The sequence below is a fragment of the Argopecten irradians genome, chromosome 4 (assembly GCF_041381155.1).
Source record: "Argopecten irradians isolate NY chromosome 4, Ai_NY, whole genome shotgun sequence".
NCBI classification, from domain to species: Eukaryota; Metazoa; Mollusca; class Bivalvia; order Pectinida; family Pectinidae; genus Argopecten; species Argopecten irradians.
The window spans coordinates 49,465,569-49,484,844 of record NC_091137.1 but is presented as its reverse complement, the minus strand read 5'-3'; the positions used below and the strand labels follow the sequence as shown (position 1 = coordinate 49,484,844).

The 19,276-nt window shown below is 35.2% G+C and overlaps 2 protein-coding genes across 2 annotated transcripts; one reads left to right on the top strand and one right to left on the bottom strand.

The window, feature by feature from the left end:
• Positions 1–816: 816 nt before the first annotated feature.
• Positions 817–7,695, bottom strand: LOC138321927 (uncharacterized). The gene is made up of 5 exons (XM_069265962.1): positions 7,589–7,695; positions 4,336–4,485; positions 3,639–3,735; positions 3,122–3,252; positions 817–2,842 (listed from the first exon to the last, which is right to left on the bottom strand). The coding sequence occupies exons 1-5, from the start codon at positions 7,637–7,639 to the stop codon at positions 2,573–2,575; spliced, it is 699 nt and encodes a 232-aa protein (XP_069122063.1). The 5' UTR covers positions 7,640–7,695; the 3' UTR covers positions 817–2,572.
• A 165-nt stretch (positions 7,696–7,860) lies between these two features.
• On the top strand, positions 7,861–18,611 carry LOC138321925 (isocitrate dehydrogenase [NAD] subunit beta, mitochondrial-like). Its single transcript, XM_069265960.1, has 10 exons — positions 7,861–8,002; positions 9,539–9,598; positions 9,904–10,052; positions 10,664–10,804; positions 12,176–12,308; positions 12,745–12,878; positions 13,270–13,372; positions 15,782–15,928; positions 16,647–16,802; positions 17,197–18,611. Exons 1-10 carry the CDS (start codon positions 7,934–7,936, stop codon positions 17,272–17,274), a joined length of 1,170 nt encoding a protein of 389 aa, XP_069122061.1. The 5' UTR covers positions 7,861–7,933; the 3' UTR covers positions 17,275–18,611.
• The last annotated feature ends 665 nt before the right edge of the window (positions 18,612–19,276 follow it).

Here is a 19,276-nt window from a genome sequence, read left to right as displayed (position 1 = left end):
TTCACCAATGGAGACTAGTGGTCAACAAGAGAGCGAACACCGTACATGTACTTCATCCGGTTTGTGAAGACAACCGATAAAGTCTTTAGATAATCATTGTTACATGGACAGAGGTAATGCGTTGAGAGTCGACCGAAGGAGGACGTTGGTGCTTCCAGATACTGTACGGACCATGTTACGTCCTTGTGCAGGTGGTGGTCTACCAAACTCAGGCAAAGGATCTAGGGTGGCAGACTGACTCTTTACGATAATGGTAGGTTGTAGACTCCCGGCCTGCTCAGTCTGTACAACATTACACATTAGGTGTGGTCGGGAAGACATGGCAGACGAAGGTGTATAGACATCATCTATTGGGAATGTGCACCATAGTGGCCGTGGCATAGGGAGGTCTCGGGACAAATGTTCAAATGTCCAAATACTGCCAGACGTGGGCCCCGGTGGTCAGCAGTACCCTATAGATAAATAATAGATATTGGTGAGTCTGATATCTATACACTAGTCAATGTCTCTACGTGTAGATAGAATACATTTACTTCTTTCCTCTTACCAACAAAACTTTATGTCAATGGAAATAGCCTTACTACCCCTTCCTAGTATTTGAGAACATTGCGACGAAATGTTCCTCCATTTTGTTTCCATGATAACCGTTATTGAAGCACGTGATGTGTTAAATCATCCCATTTGTTATACCAATTGACTAAGTTTGTTTCAAAGGCCATATATTGTAAATTGACCTGGTTAGCATGGCAACCAGAATTTCGGCAAATGAAAATACAACTGGTGAATTTTAAACTTTTATATACAACCAACAACATGTTCAGTAATGATATTTATTGTAAATATAATCATTTCATTGTGATTATGATGATTTTTATTGTGATCATGCAAAAATATCAACCAGGATATAAGTATCCTTGATACTCCAGAGATTACTATCACTGACGTTATATCCACACTTGGACTATAACATAATAAAATTGAAGGAAGCTCAGGATGAAAAAAAACCTGACCTACGACATGCCTGTAGAACCTTCCTCTGATTAAAAGAATCAAATAGCATTACATGCCTTCTATTCTACGATGAGATAGTCCAGGGGTGGATATATCATCAGTGATAGTAACCCCTGGATTATCGAGGATGGGATATAAGAAACAACAATTGTAAATATTACTCAAAAGAAAAGATATATTTAAATAACAAACAAAGCTTCTGGTAAAAATTCTAATGACCATAAATAAAATATTTATGCTTCCTTAAAATACATTTTATAGAATTTCATAATTTAAACTTTAAAGGGCAGTATTAACTATTGTCTATGAACTAAATAGCTACTTTATAATATATTTCAAGTAACAATTATTTTCTTCTTATTACTGACATTAGCAACTAAATAATAATGCTCCTGCCCACTATTGTATATAGATTTTTAATGCATGCAGATATTAATAGTGATACAAAGTCAGGGTAGACAACTCCCTGTGACAAACTCCCTGATATACAAATGAGCATCAAATAAAAGTTAATGAATATGGATTGTCTTGGCAAGTAAGAATTAATTCATTTCTCATTTTCCTATATAAATTACACACATCTACACTGTATACCACCAAGTTTAGTTGAAATCCCTCCGGTAGTTTAGGAGAAGTTGGTCAATTGTCACAGACAGACAACTTAATCCAGAATACCAAAACTTTATTGCGGGGGTACCACTGTACCTGTGCCACCTATACAATAACATTTTTACAACTGCAACATCATGTTGTCTTTCATAGCTCCCCTTCTGATTAATACAACATCCAAATATACATAACTCTGCTTAATTTTCTTTGACAAAACCCTAATGTAGCGGTGATCAATGATGATAACCATATACAGCATAGAATATATATACATATGTAGTGTTATGTGTGTACAGCCCAAAACTTGAGCTTTAATCACCACTCAAACTTGAGTATAGTCAGTTCCACAATGCATCATTACACAGCAATAAAGCTCTTGGTGTACTCTTTTATACGGTTTGTACAAGTTATAACCCTAAAGAATCTTCTGCTGTGGAGAACAGCATTACAGGAAAACAAGCTAATTCATCCAATTCAAATTTCTGTCATGCGTCCATAATAGTACAAGATTTTTTACATTTAGGTCAAATGGACCAAGATTTGGTATACAACCCACCATTTCACCTACATGAACCAACACACCAAATATAAAGTTCCAAAGCCCTATAGTTAGACAAAGCCCGTAGAAGATGGGACGGACGAAAGAACATGACACAAACCTATACCTATATCTTGATTAATTTGAATCATAATTTAATGTCATCATGGAAAACTTAATTATAAATTAATAATATTAAATTCCATCAAGTTTTTAACTGTTTGATAAAACTTCAACAATTTAGATTAGATCTATAATCAGTCATATACAAACATACATGTGTAATTTGTACAATTAGGACGGGATTTCATTATCACTGATAAATGACCTTGACATACACTGACCATGACCTTCGATGTACCTTAACCCTGAATAAACACAGTATTTAAAAATATTTTATCTCAAATGTTCCATTTATTCCTTCTTCTTTTCCCGCTTCACTCGGCCCATCAGATAGAATTCCTCGTTTGGTTTCATGTTAGTGAGATAGGCCATACGATTAGACAATGCAAACAGTGCCACAACAGCCCCAATGTCCCAGGCATCGTCCTTCGTCAGGCCGTGCTTGTAGAGGTTATCAAACTTTTCCTCGGACAGAGGGCGGCAGTGACAGACATCCATGGCAAAGTCGAGGATAGCATGCTGGCGAGCATCAATGTTAGAGGTCTTCCAGTTGGCCGCCAACTAATGAATACAACAAATAAATTTCTTTCAAAAACCATTGATAGATAATTGTGGTGATGTTGGTTTATTTTTAATCCATTCATCCCTGAAGACACATTTAGACCCTTCTACATGTAGTTCAGAGGCAGGGGCAGTTCATTTTGGAATTTCAGAAGAGAATGAGTTTTAATGGAGTAATTGCATGGACATGTGAATAACAACAGACTCTTTTATGTCTAGATATACGTAAATGTCTCTATGTAAGCATTTCACCGACATAGAAGTTTTTTTTATATTTACCTGATCAGCTAGATGTGGATTTTTCGCGTAGATCCTGTGAAGAGCTCCGTGGGCTATAATGCAGTATAAACAGCTGTTTTCTGAGGAGGTGGCCACGATGATCATCTCCTTATCCGCCTTGGTTAAGTTACCTACAAGTTTGATAAAAACCATGAGCAACTAGCAATTACGTTTGATTCTGTTTTATCAACATATAAAGATCCCCCAGGTGTTGGTAGTGGAGAAAAGCTGGAGTACCCAGAGATAAAACAAAAACCTACAATAGTTTGACGTGACAACTGCAGTTTTATGTAGCCACTTTGACCTCTTATAATTATAACAAAAGTTGATTCAGATGATACAATCTCAACAGACAGGAGGCGAGTGTTTTTGAGATTTTTTGAGGTAGTTGGTCACAAAGAACCCTTTACTGATAAACAATGATGGGTTGACTCTACATCTTGGATATATAACAAAAGTTTTGACTAACGCTCATCAAATCAACAGAAATATTGGTTTATGAGTAAGATTAAAATACCTCTGTTGTCCATCACGACGTCATAGTAGTTCATGAAGCAGCGGAGATCGTCAGGTCGATATGACATGGCGTTAAAGACATTGGGCATAAACCCGGACTGGAAAGGAAAGTTTACCAGCATTATAGTTCTAGACTTGGTTATAGATTATGTTTGAGTTGTTAACTTAAAAATATTTTCTAATCATATACATGTACATCAGAATTTGGATTATTACAAGATTTCCCAAGCAGCTAAAATGATTTCCCTTGATGAGATCAGCAGGGTGTGTGTACATGTATATACATCTACAGAGTCAGATATATAGGACGAAGGATAATACTGGAACCTTGGTCAATACCAGCCCAAGTCTCTAGAGAGAACTTTTTAAGCTTGATCAGTTGAAAATTAGACTGGTAATATAAGCCAGCTGGGGTCCAGAGTTTGATCCTTAGCAGAGGCAGTACTTAAGTTTATGTAGGGACTTAGAATGATACTCAAGCGTACCCCTCCGGTACTGCTAGCACCTTTAACCACCGAAAACTTTAGTTATTTTCTTGAGGGAGAGTATGTAACTCTGATGAATACTGGTTACCCATAATGGTGGAGGATTAGACTGGGAAGCCCTAGGGGTCTCGGGTTTGGTCCCTAGCAGAGACAGTCACAGTGATTTATAGAAATATCATGAGTGTGAGGTCCAGATTCTCACCCTATACAAACCTTTTCCTCCACCTCTGTCATACGATCCCTCATATCCTGTGGCAGGTCCTCTATTTCTGGTACTGGGAAACGGCTGTAGTCAGTCATCTTACCCTGTCCACTATACTGAACACTGGATGTCTGGATACATCGTTTGGGTAGATGTGATACCTATAATATATCAGGTGTGACAAAAGTAATAATTCAGGTGTGATACCTGTAAAAAGTCAGGTGTGACAAATGTAATCATTCAGGTGTAAAACCTGTAATAAATCAGAAATGACACTAGTAATAAGTCAGATGTGATATCTGTAATAAGTCAAATGTGATACCTGTAATAAGTCAGATGTTATAACTGTAATAAGTCATGTGTGACACCTGTTATAAGTCATATGTGATACTTGTAATAAGTCAGATGTAATACCTGTAATAAGTCAGATGTAATACCTGTAATAAGTCAGATGTGATACCTGTAATATGTCATGTGTGTCACCTGTAATAAGTCATATGTGATACCTGTAAAAGGTCATGTGTGTCACCTGTAATAAGTCAGATGTGACCTGTAATAAGTCAGATGTGATACCTGTAATAAGTCATGGGTGACACCTGTAATAAGTCAAGTGTGTCACCTGTAATCAGTCAGATGTAATACCTGTAATAAGTATGATGTAATACCGGTAATAAGTTGTGTGATACCTGTAATTGGTCATGTGTGACACCTGTAATAAGTCATATAGATGATACTTGTAATAAGTCAAGTGTGACACCTGTATTAAGTCAGATGTGACACCTGTAATAAGTCAGATGTGACACCTATATCAAGTCAAGTGTGATGCAAGTAATAAGTCAGATGTGATACCTGTAATAAGTAAGGTGTGTCACATGTAATAAGTCAGATGTTATAACTGTATTAAGTCATGTGTTACCCATGTAATAAGTCATATGTGATACTTGTAATAAGTCAAGTGTGACACCTGTATTAAGTCAGATGTGACACCCATATCAAGTTAAGTGTGATGCAAGTAATAAGTCAGATGTGACATCTGTAATAAGCTAAATGTGATACCTGTAATAAGTCAGATGTGATACTTGTAATATGTCAGCTGTGACATCTGTAATAAGCTAAATGTGATACCTGTAATAAGTCAGATGTGATACTTGTAATATGTCAGCTGTGACATCTGTAATAAGCTAAATGTGATACCTGTAATAAGTCAGATGTGATACCCGCAATAAGGCATGTGTGACACCTGTAATAAGTCATATGTGACACTTGTACTAAGTCAGATGTGACAAATGTAATAAGTCAGGTGTGACACCTGTAATAAGTCAGATGTGATACCTGTAATAAGTAAGGTGTGACAAATGTAATGTCAGATGGAACACCTGTAATAAGTCAGATGTGACACCTGTAATAAGTCAGATGTGATACCTGTAATAAGTCAGATGGGACACTGTATTAAGTCAGATGTGATACCTGTAATAAGTCAAGTGCGTCACCTGTAATAAGTCAGATGTTATAACTGTAATAAGTCATGTGTGACACCTGTTATAAGTCATATGTGATACTTGTAATAAGTCAGATGTAATACCTGTAATAAGTCAGATGTAATACCTGTAATAAGTCAGATGTGATACCTGTAATATGTCATGTGTGTCACCTGTAATAAGTCATATGTGATACCTGTAAAAGGTCAGATGTGATACCTGTAATAAGTCATGGGTGACACCTGTAATAAGTCATATGTGATACTTGTAATAAGTCAAGTGTGTCACCTGTAATCAGTCAGATGTAATACCTGTAATAAGTATGATGTAATACCGGTAATAAGTTGTGTGATACCTGTAATTGGTCATGTGTGACACCTGTAATAAGTCATATAGATGATACTTGTAATAAGTCAAGTGTGACACCTGTATTAAGTCAGATGTGACACCTGTAATAAGTCAGATGTGACACCTATATCAAGTCAAGTGTGATGCAAGTAATAAGTCAGATGTGATACCTTAAATAAGTAAGGTGTGTCACATGTAATAAGTCAGATGTTATAACTGTATTAAGTCATGTGTTACCCATGTAATAAGTCATGTGTGACACATGTAATAAGTCAAGTGTGACACCTGTATTAAGTCAGATGTGACACCCATATTAAGTTAAGAGTGATGCAAGTAATAAGTCAGATGTGATACCTTAAATACTTAAGGTGTGACACATGTAATAAGTCAGATGGGACACTGTATTAAGTCAGATGTGATACCTGTAATAAGTAAAGTGTGTCACATGTAATAAGTCAGATGTTATAACTGTATTAAGTCATGTGTGACACCTGTAATAAGTCAGATGTGATACTTGTAATACATCAAGTGTGACACCTGTATTAAGTCAGATGTGATACCTGAAATAAGTCAAGTGTGTCACATGTAATAAGTCAGATGTGATACTTGTAATAAGTCATGTGTGACACCTGTAATAAGTCAGATGTGATACCTGTAATAAGTCATGTGTGACACCTGTAATAAGTCATATATGATACTTGTAATAAGTCAAGTGTGACACAAGTAATAAGTCAGATGTGATACCTGTAATAAGACAGATTTGATACCTGCAATAAGTCAGATGTGACACCAGTATTAAGTCAGATGACATGTGATACCTGTAATAAGTCAGATGTGACACCAGTAATAAGTCAGGTGTGACACCAGTAATAAGTCAGATGTGACACCAGTAATAAGTCAGGTGTGACACCAGTAATAAGTCAGATGTGACACCATTAACAAGTCAGATGCAAGACCTGAATAAGACATATTTGATACCTCTAAAAAGTCAGATGTGACACCTATAGTTAGTCAGATGTGACAACTGTAATACAGTCAGGTGTGATACCTGCAATAAGTCAGATGTGACACCTATAATTAGTCAGATGTGACAACTGTAATACAGTCAGGTGTAAAACCTGTAATAGGTCATATATGACACCTGTAATCATTCATGTGTGAAACCTGTAATAAGTCAGATGTGACACCTGGAATACGTCTGGTGTGACACCTGTAGTAAGTCAGGTGTGACACCCGTAATTAGTCAAATGTTACACATGTAATACATGTAAGTCACACACTGTCGCCTTCAAAAGGCCTTTCGTGGAGAACATAAGGCTCATTCACAGGTTAGTCTTGGGTCGAAAACTAGGCCAAGTTTTTCTACCATTTTAATCATAAATAATTACAAATATCATGCGTGCATGCTATAAGGAGAATCATTTAAAATTATATTTACATTAGCCAAAGTCCTGATTTTTGTCAACGATGATCTGAGAACCCGATTCATCTTCAAAAACACTCTTCGGCATGCAATACAAAACGATACGTCTGTCCTACCGTGATAATGAGTGTTCATTATTTAAATTGCATACAGTTTAAAAATAACTGTGTATTTTAAAAAATGTATTTAATGCAATGCAACAAAACAAAATTTGGAATTACTTTAATTTACAAGGCATTGTTTTAAAATATTTTACAGCAGAAACGTCCGTTTTAGGCTAATAAAGGAGAAAACTTATCCCACTTCAATGACACCTCCCTGTAGTGTTGGGAAATCCCTTTTGTGACGTCATAATAAAGTATGGCATCCTCCTTGACAAGGTCGGCTTTCTCCAGGCTCTGTCAATATGTGCCACGTTCTGTAGCCTGTGTAAGTATTCTATGTTTATGTTGATAACTTTATGTTTTAATTACGATATAAATTCCATTCATCACTTATACAATAGATTGTTTTGTTTTGATGAATTTAGGTGTTTCATTCCCATGTCAAACCCACGTGTTGATTTGTTGACGGACAGGCCGAAACAGTCCTAGACGTGATATCTTTGTGACAGAATTTGCTGTGTTTATAGGAGTATTTTGTGCCAAACCAAAGTGAAAGTACTCATCATATACTATTTATCATTTGTACAATATGCATGGATTGGATAATGTGTAGAAGAACAGGGAAAATACACATTCCTGTCGAGTGCCCCGACCAGGAATCGAACCCGGGTCTCCGGCGTGAAAATCTACGGCTCTACCAACTGAGCCAAAGAAGCATGCTCCGTCAGCTGAATGACAGAGACCGTATTTAACACTATGTACAAGTCACACCGACCCGCTCCTTTTACACTTTCTTGAGATTTCCTAAATCTCAACCCGAGACTTTAACCACCTACCATGGGTTATTTAGTTGGGCGCCAATGTGGAAGAACAGGGAAAATAATCAATCCTGTCGAGTGCCCTGACCAGGAATCGAACCCGGGTTGCCGGTGTGGAAATCTACGGCTCTACCAACTGAGCCAAAGAAGCATGCTCCGTCAGCTGAATGACAGAGACCGTATTTAACACTATGTACAAGTCACACCGACCCGCTCCTTTTACAAATGTATGCAGTTTCATTTATGAATCTCCATGTTCATGTAGCTAGGCCTACTTCCGAGTTACTGTGGATATTAATATTTAGTTCTTTGGAAAAGAGACAGTTTTGAGATATTATCATTCATGTGATCGCACAATGTAGATTTCTAGTTCCTCGATCCACATAATATTGACTTGCAGGTCATGATGACACTACTATTGTGTTAAAACAGGAAACAGGTTCTACAAGATATCATATATATAGAAAGACAGATGACTTCAGGTCAACAAATTGATGCATACAGTGCCTCAAGGTATTATGCAGGATATACATAGTGTACATTCGTGTTGTTCAGTGTCTTTGGCAGCATGCTGTACAGTAAGATAGCACTATAATTAGGGTAAGAGTACCACAAAGAGACACGATATGAATATACATACATGTATACTGCAGACTCAATTAATGAAGCCAACCATATTATTATGTGCAAATTTGAAGTAACACAAGTAATTCTAGGTTCTAGTCAATACTAAAAATAATCAATATTGTGTATAAGTACAAGGTACAACAAAAAGATGGTATTCTGATCTATCTGGATTACCTCCCTTTCCCTTTGTTTCACTCTATCACTACTGACAGAGTAAAACAAAGAGATGTGGAGGGTTTTTTATCACTTTTTTATGATTTCAATACTAGTAAAGTGAAATTTTCAGTCACAGAGTACACATACTGCACAGGAGCATCAAGCTTGTTGAGGATATCATCTTCTCTTGTTACTATAGTAACATCATATACGATATAATCAAGAAATAATATAATGACCATTTTAATGACTTTTTACAGACAACTACACAGAGCCAGAACAGAAATTATCATAAGTCCACACCAAATCTTCATGCTCTGGTAAGTAGTATATAAAGTCTAGGAATAAAACATGTATTTATGTAGATTTTAAGGGTCTTTTCTTAACTTCTGTGATGCTTTCCTATAGAGAATTTTAATTTAAACTTTTGTAATACTTTCCTATAGAGAATTTTATGTTAAGATGTTACTTAGTTCAAAAATGTTGATGAAGCTGGGCCCAGGTACTCTGGTATCTTGTTTTCTTCCACCTTCATAACTCAATGTATTTTCTTTAAATGATCTTAACTGTGAACAGAAATAAAACCTTTACCTGGTATAATATTAATTTCTTGTTGTTTTGTTAGCCTGTATCAGAGCCAGTCTCCCATCCTGAAGGGAACCAAAAGGTGACCTTAGTTCCGGGGGATGGGGTCGGACCACAACTCATGGGCAGCGTCCGTGACGTTTTCCAGGCTGCAGGAGTTCCTGTGGAATTTGAGGAATATTTCATTAGGTATATCTTTTAATGAAAATATTCCCAATTTCTTCATTTTGATGCTATAATTACTTTGTTATAAACATAGTTTGTTATACATATTACAAACATATTACAGGAACATTGACGAGGAACAAAAAGTACTATGTTATAAACATGGATTTGTTGTAAGCGCATGTTCTTCATCAACTTCGCTAACGGTAAAGCAACTTTTATTTGCGTGCTTTTTACTTTTGTAAAATTTTGCAATCAACAAAAATTCGCAAAAAATTAATCTCCACAAATTATTAAATTTAATAGCGGTGAATTAAAGTTGGTTTACAGTATTCAATACTCTCCCTGTTTCGTACTGATTTCCCTTGGCTAGTGAAGTTGGTTTCTCATTGTTTTTCTGTAATTATTAATTGTGTTATAAGACTTCTGTTAAGAAATCTAGTAAGAACAAACAATTTACTATATTCAATTTTTATTTAAATTCTTTCAAACTTAACATTATATTTATCCCCACATTATAAGCCTGTAAAGATTTATGTTGTATACATGTATACATAATTACAAGGTCATTCTCAAATGTTCACTTGCTAGCAGGATATCTTAAGTTAAAACCGATTCCCATTCTGATACTCTAGTGAAGTTCAGCCATCCCAGAGTGCTAGCATCAGTACCGTGGTAGAATCTTTCAAGCGGAACGGAGTTGGACTCAAGGGCATTATCACAACGCCATCTAACTTCAAAGGGGGAGTACTCCAGACTCTTAACATGAAGATCAGGTAAGTTTGTCTAATAGAGCATGGAAATTAAAGATCTTAGATTTAAATGAAGATCAGGTGAGTTTGTATAATAGAGCATGGAAATAAAGATCTTAGATTTAAATGAAGATCAGGTGAGTTTGTATAATAGAGCATGGAAATAAAGATCTTAGATTTAAATGAAGATCAGGTGAGTTTGTATAATAGAGCATGGAAATAAAGATCTTAGATTTAAATGAAGATCAGGTGAGTTTGTATAATAGAGCATGGAAATACAGATCTTAGATTTAAATGAAGATCAGGTGAGTTTGTATAGTAGAGCATGGAAATAAAGATCTTAGATTTAAATGAAGATCAGGAGAGTTTGTATAATAGAGCATGGAAATACAGATCTTAGATTTAAATGAAGATCAGGTGAGTTTATCTAATAGAGCATGGAAATACAGATCTAAGATTTAAATGAAGACCAGGTGAGTTTGTATAATAGAGCATGGAAAAAAGATCTTAGGTATTAATGAAGATCAGGTGAGTTTGTCTAATAGAGCATGGAAATAAAGATCTTAGGTATTAGTGAAATTCAGGTGAGTTTGTCTAAAAGATCATGGAAATAAAGATCTTTGATTTTAATAAAGTATATGTGTGTTTAAAACTATGAGGGATGTCATATTGACTATAAAAATAAAGACTCAACCGTAAAATTATATATGCCGTAATTTTCATGCTCACAAATCAAGAAGAGTTTTAAGTACGTTATTCCTTACCAAAAGTTACCAACATTTTAGGAGTTGTAATACATGTACTAACAATGCATAGGTTTTACAAGTACCATACAAATAAGAGTTGACAATGATTTTTAACAATACTATCAAAAATTATTATATTAACATCTACAGTGCAGTGAAATAAGTACTTACAGTCAGACCATGAAGCCAAGTTTTGGTCTACAATATCATTTAATATTTTTACAGTGTTACCCAAGTGTTAAGTAATTGTAAAGCGATATCTGCAGGTATGTTTTAATCTAAACATACTGCACAAAGACAAGATTTGTACAGTGTATAAATTCAGTGATGTAACTAATGTTTGTGAGGCACCATAGATGTTTGTCCATTCCAACGATTTCTACAGCATAATTTATCAAACCTTATGGTTTTCAATACATTATTGAAAGAAAAATTATGTGTCAAAATTGTTATCCAGTTATGGCACATATAATTTTAATGTCTAACCAACAGTCTGTAAAAGTGTAATAGATAATAAAGGTGACAAGTCTAACACAGCTACCGATGGAACTTGGATAATTTAATTATCAAAACTAATTCTGGGAAGTGTTGTATGCCCCTCCTCTACTCTACATTGAGCCTACTTGAACACTGTGAACATATTTTACAGGGCAGAGCTGGATCTGTTTGCTAATGTCGTAGTCATCAAAAGTTTACCGGGTTTTAAAACCCGACACAAGAATCTCGACTTTGTCATCATCCGCGAACAAACGGAGGGAGAGTACAGCGCCTTGGAGCATGAGGTAGGTGTAATGTAGAACAATAGATATTGTCTGATTATTGTAGGTATAATATGTAGACAATCAATATTGTCTGATTATTATCTAGGTGTAATGTTGGACAATAGATTTTATGTAATTATTGCAGGTGTGCAATATTGGACAATAGACATTGTCTGATTAAAATAGGTGTCTAAGACAATAGATATTGTCTACCTATTATGGGTATAGAATGTAAGACAATATACAATTCTTTTATGACTTATCATTCAACAGTCAAAACTTTCCCCTACGTGTGAGACCAAACCGATGAACTGTTTCCCAAGGCTGGAGTGAAACAGTTAATAGGGTTGGTCCCAATGTCGAGAGGATTTACTTTTAGGTGTTGACAGATCAAGCATAAAACAACTGTCACAAGTGTGAATGTTTATCATGTTATCTCTGTAATATTCTGTTACAGAGTGTCACAGGCGTTGTCGAGTGTTTAAAGGTCGTCACAAGAATGAAGTCCAAACGTATCGCCAAATTCGCTTTTGATTATGCTACTCGTAATAACAGACAAAAGGTTACAGCAGTACACAAGGCTAATATCATGTAAGCATCATTAATCTTATTTATAGTGTTATATGATAAAAAGTCCTACGTCTTTTGCGATTCTTTGAAACAATTGATAGACCACGATGATCTGACATATTACCACAAGCCCTCCACCTTTAGGTTGGGAGTTTGAATCCGATTTTGAACAGTTGCCAGGTACAGACCACTAGTCGGTAGTTTTTCTCCTGGTACTCTGGCTTTCCTCCACCAACAAACCTAGCATCTCCTTAAATGACTCTGGCTGTTAATGGGAAGTTTAACTAATAAAGTAAATTGAAATTAATTAGGTGAATTGAACCCTATAAGAATTTATGTATTTAAGAATATATTTGTCATGTATAACCATGTATTAACTCTATATAAGCCATTTACATGCTGCTGTTAACAGGAAGCTTGGTGATGGTCTGTTTCTGAAGTGTTGTGAGGAGGTAGCACAGTACTACCCTAAGATAGAGTTTGAGACGATGATTATAGACAACTGCTGCATGCAGGTGAGATGAGGGATTCATATTGTCTAAACGCTACAGTAGAAATGATATTGTCTAAGTGCTACAGTAGAAATGATATTGTCTAAGTGCTACAGTAGAAATGATATTGTCTAAGTGCTACAGTAGAAATGATATTGTCTAAGTGCTACAGTAGAAATGATATTGTCTAAGTGCTACAGTAGAAATGATATTGTCTAAGTGCTACAGTAGAAATGATATTGTCTAAGTGCTACAGTAGAAATGATATTGTCTAAGTGCTACAGTAGAAATGATATTGTCTAAACGCTACTGTAGAAATATATTGTCTAAATGCTAAGTAGAATGATATTGTCTAAACTTAGAAATATTGTCTAAACGCTACGTAGAAATATATTGTCTAAATGCTAAGTAGAAATGATATTGTCTAAACTAGAATGTATGTCTAAAGTACAGAGAATGATATTGTCTAAATGTACAGTAGAAATGATATTGTCTAAACGTCTACAGTAGAAATGATATTGTCTAAGTGCTACAGTAGAAATGATATTGTCTAAGTGCTACAGTAGAAATGATATTGTCTAAATGCTACAGTAGAAATGATATTGTCTAAACGCTGCAGTAGAAATGATATTGTCTAAATGCTACAGTAGAAATGATATTGTCCAAACACTACAGTAGAAATGATATTGTCTAAACGCTACAGTAGAAATGATATTGTCTAAACACTACAGTAGAAATGATATTGTCTAAACGCTACTGTAGAAATTATTTTGTCTAAATGCTACAGTAGAAATGATATTGTCTAAACGCTACTGTAGAAATGATATTGTCTAAAGTTACAGTAGAAATTATATTGTCTAAACGCTTCAGTAGAAATGATATTGTCTAAATGCTACTGTAGAAATGATATTGTCTAAACGCTACAGTAGAAATCATATTGTCTAAATGCTACCGTAGAAATGATATTGTCTAAACGCTACAGTAGACATGATATTGTCTAAACGCTACTGTAGAAATGATATATGTCTAAACGGTACAGTAGAAATGATATTGTCTAAACGCTTCAGTAGAAATGATATTGTCTAAATGCTTCAATAGAAATTATTTTGTCTAAATGCTACAGTAGAAATGATATTGTCTAAACGCTACAGTAGAAATGATATTGTCTAAACGCTACAGTAGAAATGATATTGTCTAAATGCTACAGTAGAAATGATATTGTCTAAACACTACAGTAGAAATGATATTGTCTAAATGCTTCAGTAGAAATTATTTTGTCTAAACCAAGGATTTATAAGTGAGAAGGATTCGTGTCTGTCTCTTTACACTACTAAACACCACGCGAGACGCTTATGAACCGGGAATAAAAACCGTTTTTCTCAATAAATACTTGTCTTATCGAGTCAAACGAAACACCAATGTAAAGTAATTTAAATTTCACAACGTTTATAACTTGCTTTAAAGACGGAAGATTTAGAAGAAATGTCTTAAACTATCGTTAAAAAAATACGACCGCTCATGAAATGGCAGCACGCTTCAGAAAGTAAGACGGTAACCTCGCACCCCCATGCTACATCAAAGGCTGCGGCGGCGGATATCAAAGGAAATCAGTCGTCGCCCAACGTCACAGTCAGTGCACAAACACAAAAGCGCCTGCGCTGTCTTTGCCCAAAACCCAGTGTGACTTATCCTTCTCATATACGTCCTTGGTCTAAACGCTACAGTAGAAAAGATATTGTCTAAACGCTACAGTAGATATCATATTGTCTAAATGCTACTGTAGAAATGATATTGTCTAAATGCTACAGTAGAAATGATATTGTCTAAGTGCTACAGTAGAAATGATATTGTCTAAACGCTACAGTAGAAATGATATTGTCTAAACGCTACAGTAGAAATGATATTGTCTAAACGCTACAGTAGAAATGCTACAGTAGAAATGATATTGTCTAAGTGCTACAGTAGAAATGATATTGTCTAAGTGCTACAGTAGAAATGATATTGTCTAAACGCTACAGTAGAAATGATATTGTCTAAACGCTACAGTAGAAATGATATTGTCTAAACGCTACAGTAGAAATGATATTGTCTAAATGCTACAGTAGAAATGATATTGTCTAAATGCTACGGTAGAAATGATATTGTCTAAACGCTGCAGTAGAAATGATATTGTCTAAATGCTACAGTAGAAATGATATTGTCCAAACACTACAGTAGAAATGATATTGTCTAAACGCTACAGAAAAAATCATATTGTCTGCTGTAGCGTTGATATTGTCTGCTGTAGCGTTGAGTAGAAATGATATTGTCTAAATACTACAGTAGAAATGATATTGTCTAAACACTACAGGGCATGTGTGTTATATAAACCATAGTTACATGCTAATACATGTATAGCAGAATCTAAAGAAATCTATTTTGAACTTTTGACAGCTTGTGTCGAACCCCCATCAGTTTGATGTGATGGTGATGCCCAATCTCTATGGTAACATCGTGGATAACTTGGCCGCGGGCCTTGTGGGAGGAGCTGGTATTGTTCCGGGTGAGAGCTTTAGTAACGACGTGGCTATATTTGAACAGGTGAGCATATACCTGGTTGTCTGTTTTGTAAAAATGTTGTTACTTTTCATTTTTCCTGGGATTCTAGCCATTGCTTAGAAATCGCCTTTCGATTGTGATCCATCTGTCCGTTTACATTTCTTTTTACCGCTATTTCTCAGAAAATGCATTAGTGATGTGTCTCAAATTTCATATGTAGACCCCTTAGGTCCTAGTTACACATATTGCATTTTGGGACTGATAGGACAAGAAGATGACCGACAGGCAGCCATCTTGGATTTTGACAGTTGAAAGTTTGTTTTTACCTTGTAGTGAATAGAGCCTTTACAAATTTCATACATTATGTATGAAGAGTTGCTAGTAGTGCATATGGGGACAGATTTGAAAACGAAATGGCTGTCCTTAATGTTTAGAAAGTACTGGAGGGATTTTTCTGAAACTTTATATCACTATATCTTATATACTGGTACTAAAGATGTAGACTCACCTATTCCATAGTAATGTATACCTCATCTTGGACTGATTAGAAACCAACATGGTCATCAGTTGATCATTTTGAATTTTGGCTACGTAATGGTGAGCACCAAGATTCTTATGAAAACTAATGAAAGACAACCTTAGAAAAACCATAGTTTTATCCAAGGAAACATACTTATTTATTTGCTTAATAAGCTTTTGAAAATGTGTACAATTTGACCAACAAATAAATTGAATGTAAACAATGGTGATTGTGTGACAGGGAGCTCGCCACGCCTATGCTGAGGCTGTTGGTAAGGACATCGCTAACCCTACTGCCGTACTATTAAGTGGCTGTAACATGCTGAAACATATGCACCTGGAGTACCACGCCAAGCTTATAGAGGACGCCATCTCAAGGGTCATCAAAGCTGGCAAGGTAAGTCATCAAAGGTCATAGGTTACCATTATAAACATGTAAGGAGTTTTGTAAGTAAAGGGACGTAACTCTTATACACTTGCACACTTCTTTCACACACACAAAAACACCCTTACTTATCTACAGATACATGTATTGGTAGCATACAGACAGAAATGTCCATGTGCATTTTATTGTTTCTTTATGAAGGTAAATTTTAATCATGGTGCTACATGTATTTACAGATAGTATTTTTCACTACTTGTGTGGCACTTATCTTTCGTATGTGTTATAAAGTGACCATGGGTTGAGAGTTGAATGTCCTGTATTACCAGTAAACATGTTAACAATACCTGTAGTCTCTTGTTTAAAGTTGGTCTATGTTATTATATATGTTGTTTTTTTTCCTCTCCAGATCAGAACAAAAGACATGGGTGGTTACTCCTCGACCAGTGACTTCACACACTCAGTCATCGACCATCTACAGATATAGGTCAACAGCAAATTAGGTCAAGGACATTTACTGAAGGTCAAGGACCTTCAACTTAGGTCAAGGATCCATAGATCTGGATATATACATTGATCATTGGGGTTGTTATTTGTTAGGACAGTAATGGCTGGCCATGTTAAATCCAATAAGTTATTGTTGTAGTCCATACAAATCTGTTTTATTTGTTCTTGTGTAACTTGTGTTTGATGTAGATGATATTGTGATATTTTCACCCCATTTTAACAAAATGTTTAATTCACTCTAGGATCTTCATACCATATGTCTACCAACATGAATTATGTAGAATTACCGGTATATCGTTGTATTATGTATCACTGTGATATGTAGAATTAGCGGTATATAGTTGTATTGTGTATCCCTGTGATATGTTTATAGTGATGAAGCTCTGACAGATCTAGATCCCCGGAATTTATCTTTTGATGTATATCACTTTTATTGATGATATTTATAAATACTACATGATACTTTATTTCATAGTATTGTACCTTTGTTTTGTTTCTGTAGTAATTTCACATGGCAACATAAAGGCATAATATACGACAACGCTCAGCAATTACACATAATTAGCCATATTACTGCCCTAAATATGTTGGCCGTATCGATACATTTGAATTTTTCTGGGCTGAAACATTTGATGATGGATCACTGTAAACAGACATTGGTGTATTTTTACCACTTGTAAATAAGATATAGACTGGTTGGTTGTCTGGCCTCACAATAATAACTGCCTTACGTTGTGTTCAATATCAACCATATTAATATAGAGTCTACATAGGGTAGAAAGGTTTAGATTTGAAATTAAAGGTTTTTAATGACACATTATTTTCTAATTCTAGTGATAAAACTTGATTTGTTAAGTAGTACAAGTGATTGTGATGTCCTATTTGGTAATAGATTTCATCTTCAAACTTTTAATGTTAACTTGATAACACAGTTAAACACAGTCAACTCATTTACAACTTGGGAATCAAATGTATTTTACCGTATTCGACCCAATAAGCGCCCAGGGCACTTAAAAAATTGATAAAAATGAAAAGGTGCCAATAAGTCAAAATTATTGCAAATTCATACCGTTTTATGTTTTAGTTTTGGTCCTGATTTATGCCCGGGCAATTAAAATTGAGGCCTCAAAAAGGGGGAGGGCGCTTATAGGGAGGGACATGGGCACTTATTGGGTCGAATACGGTAAGTATTTTAAGTAGAATGCCCTGAGAACCATAAGTTTAAACTTGGTCCTGTTTGATTTGAGTTACAGGGTTTGATTGAACATTGAAAACCCTGTCTTTATGGATTCTGGTAATGATCACTCCAATGTTGTTTTTAAAAAAGCAATTTTTTATTTTGAATGTATGAGGTACTGGGTAGAAAGTGTTGATATTCCTGCGATGTTATATTATAAATGTTGATACTCTCTGCATAGTTTGTAAATCAATGTTTATTAATGTATCTTTGGATAAATTAGTGTCACATTAAGAGCCATGTATACAGAGTTATGTCCCTTTATTTACAGTTAGTGGATCTGAAGCATCATTTCACATGTCACAACAAAAGTGCTTAACTTGGTGTAAATATTTATAGCTAGTTTCACTTTAGGATATAAGAATTTTCAAACTTCAGGTAAGTTATGGTACACTCAGCATAGAGTAATGATTTTTTTTATATATGCCATTTTGAATATTTTTTGATGTTTTTTGTGTAGAGATCTTTCCTCTTTTCATGATTGCTCTGAAACCATGAATATTTATATCAACAAAATTATTTGGAAGCTCACAAATAATCCATACTTTAGAGTATCTTTTTCACTTTCACATTAGAACTAGCAATATTTATAGGATTCCAAGGAAAATGCACCAGAGCAATCATTTTTAATATGAGGCTGGAAACTTTGAGAGATTATTTATTTTCCATTTCAACCAATATTTTTTGCTATATAATGTATGCTGTCTCTCTCTTTTAAAAATTCTACCTGGATGTTGTGTTTGTG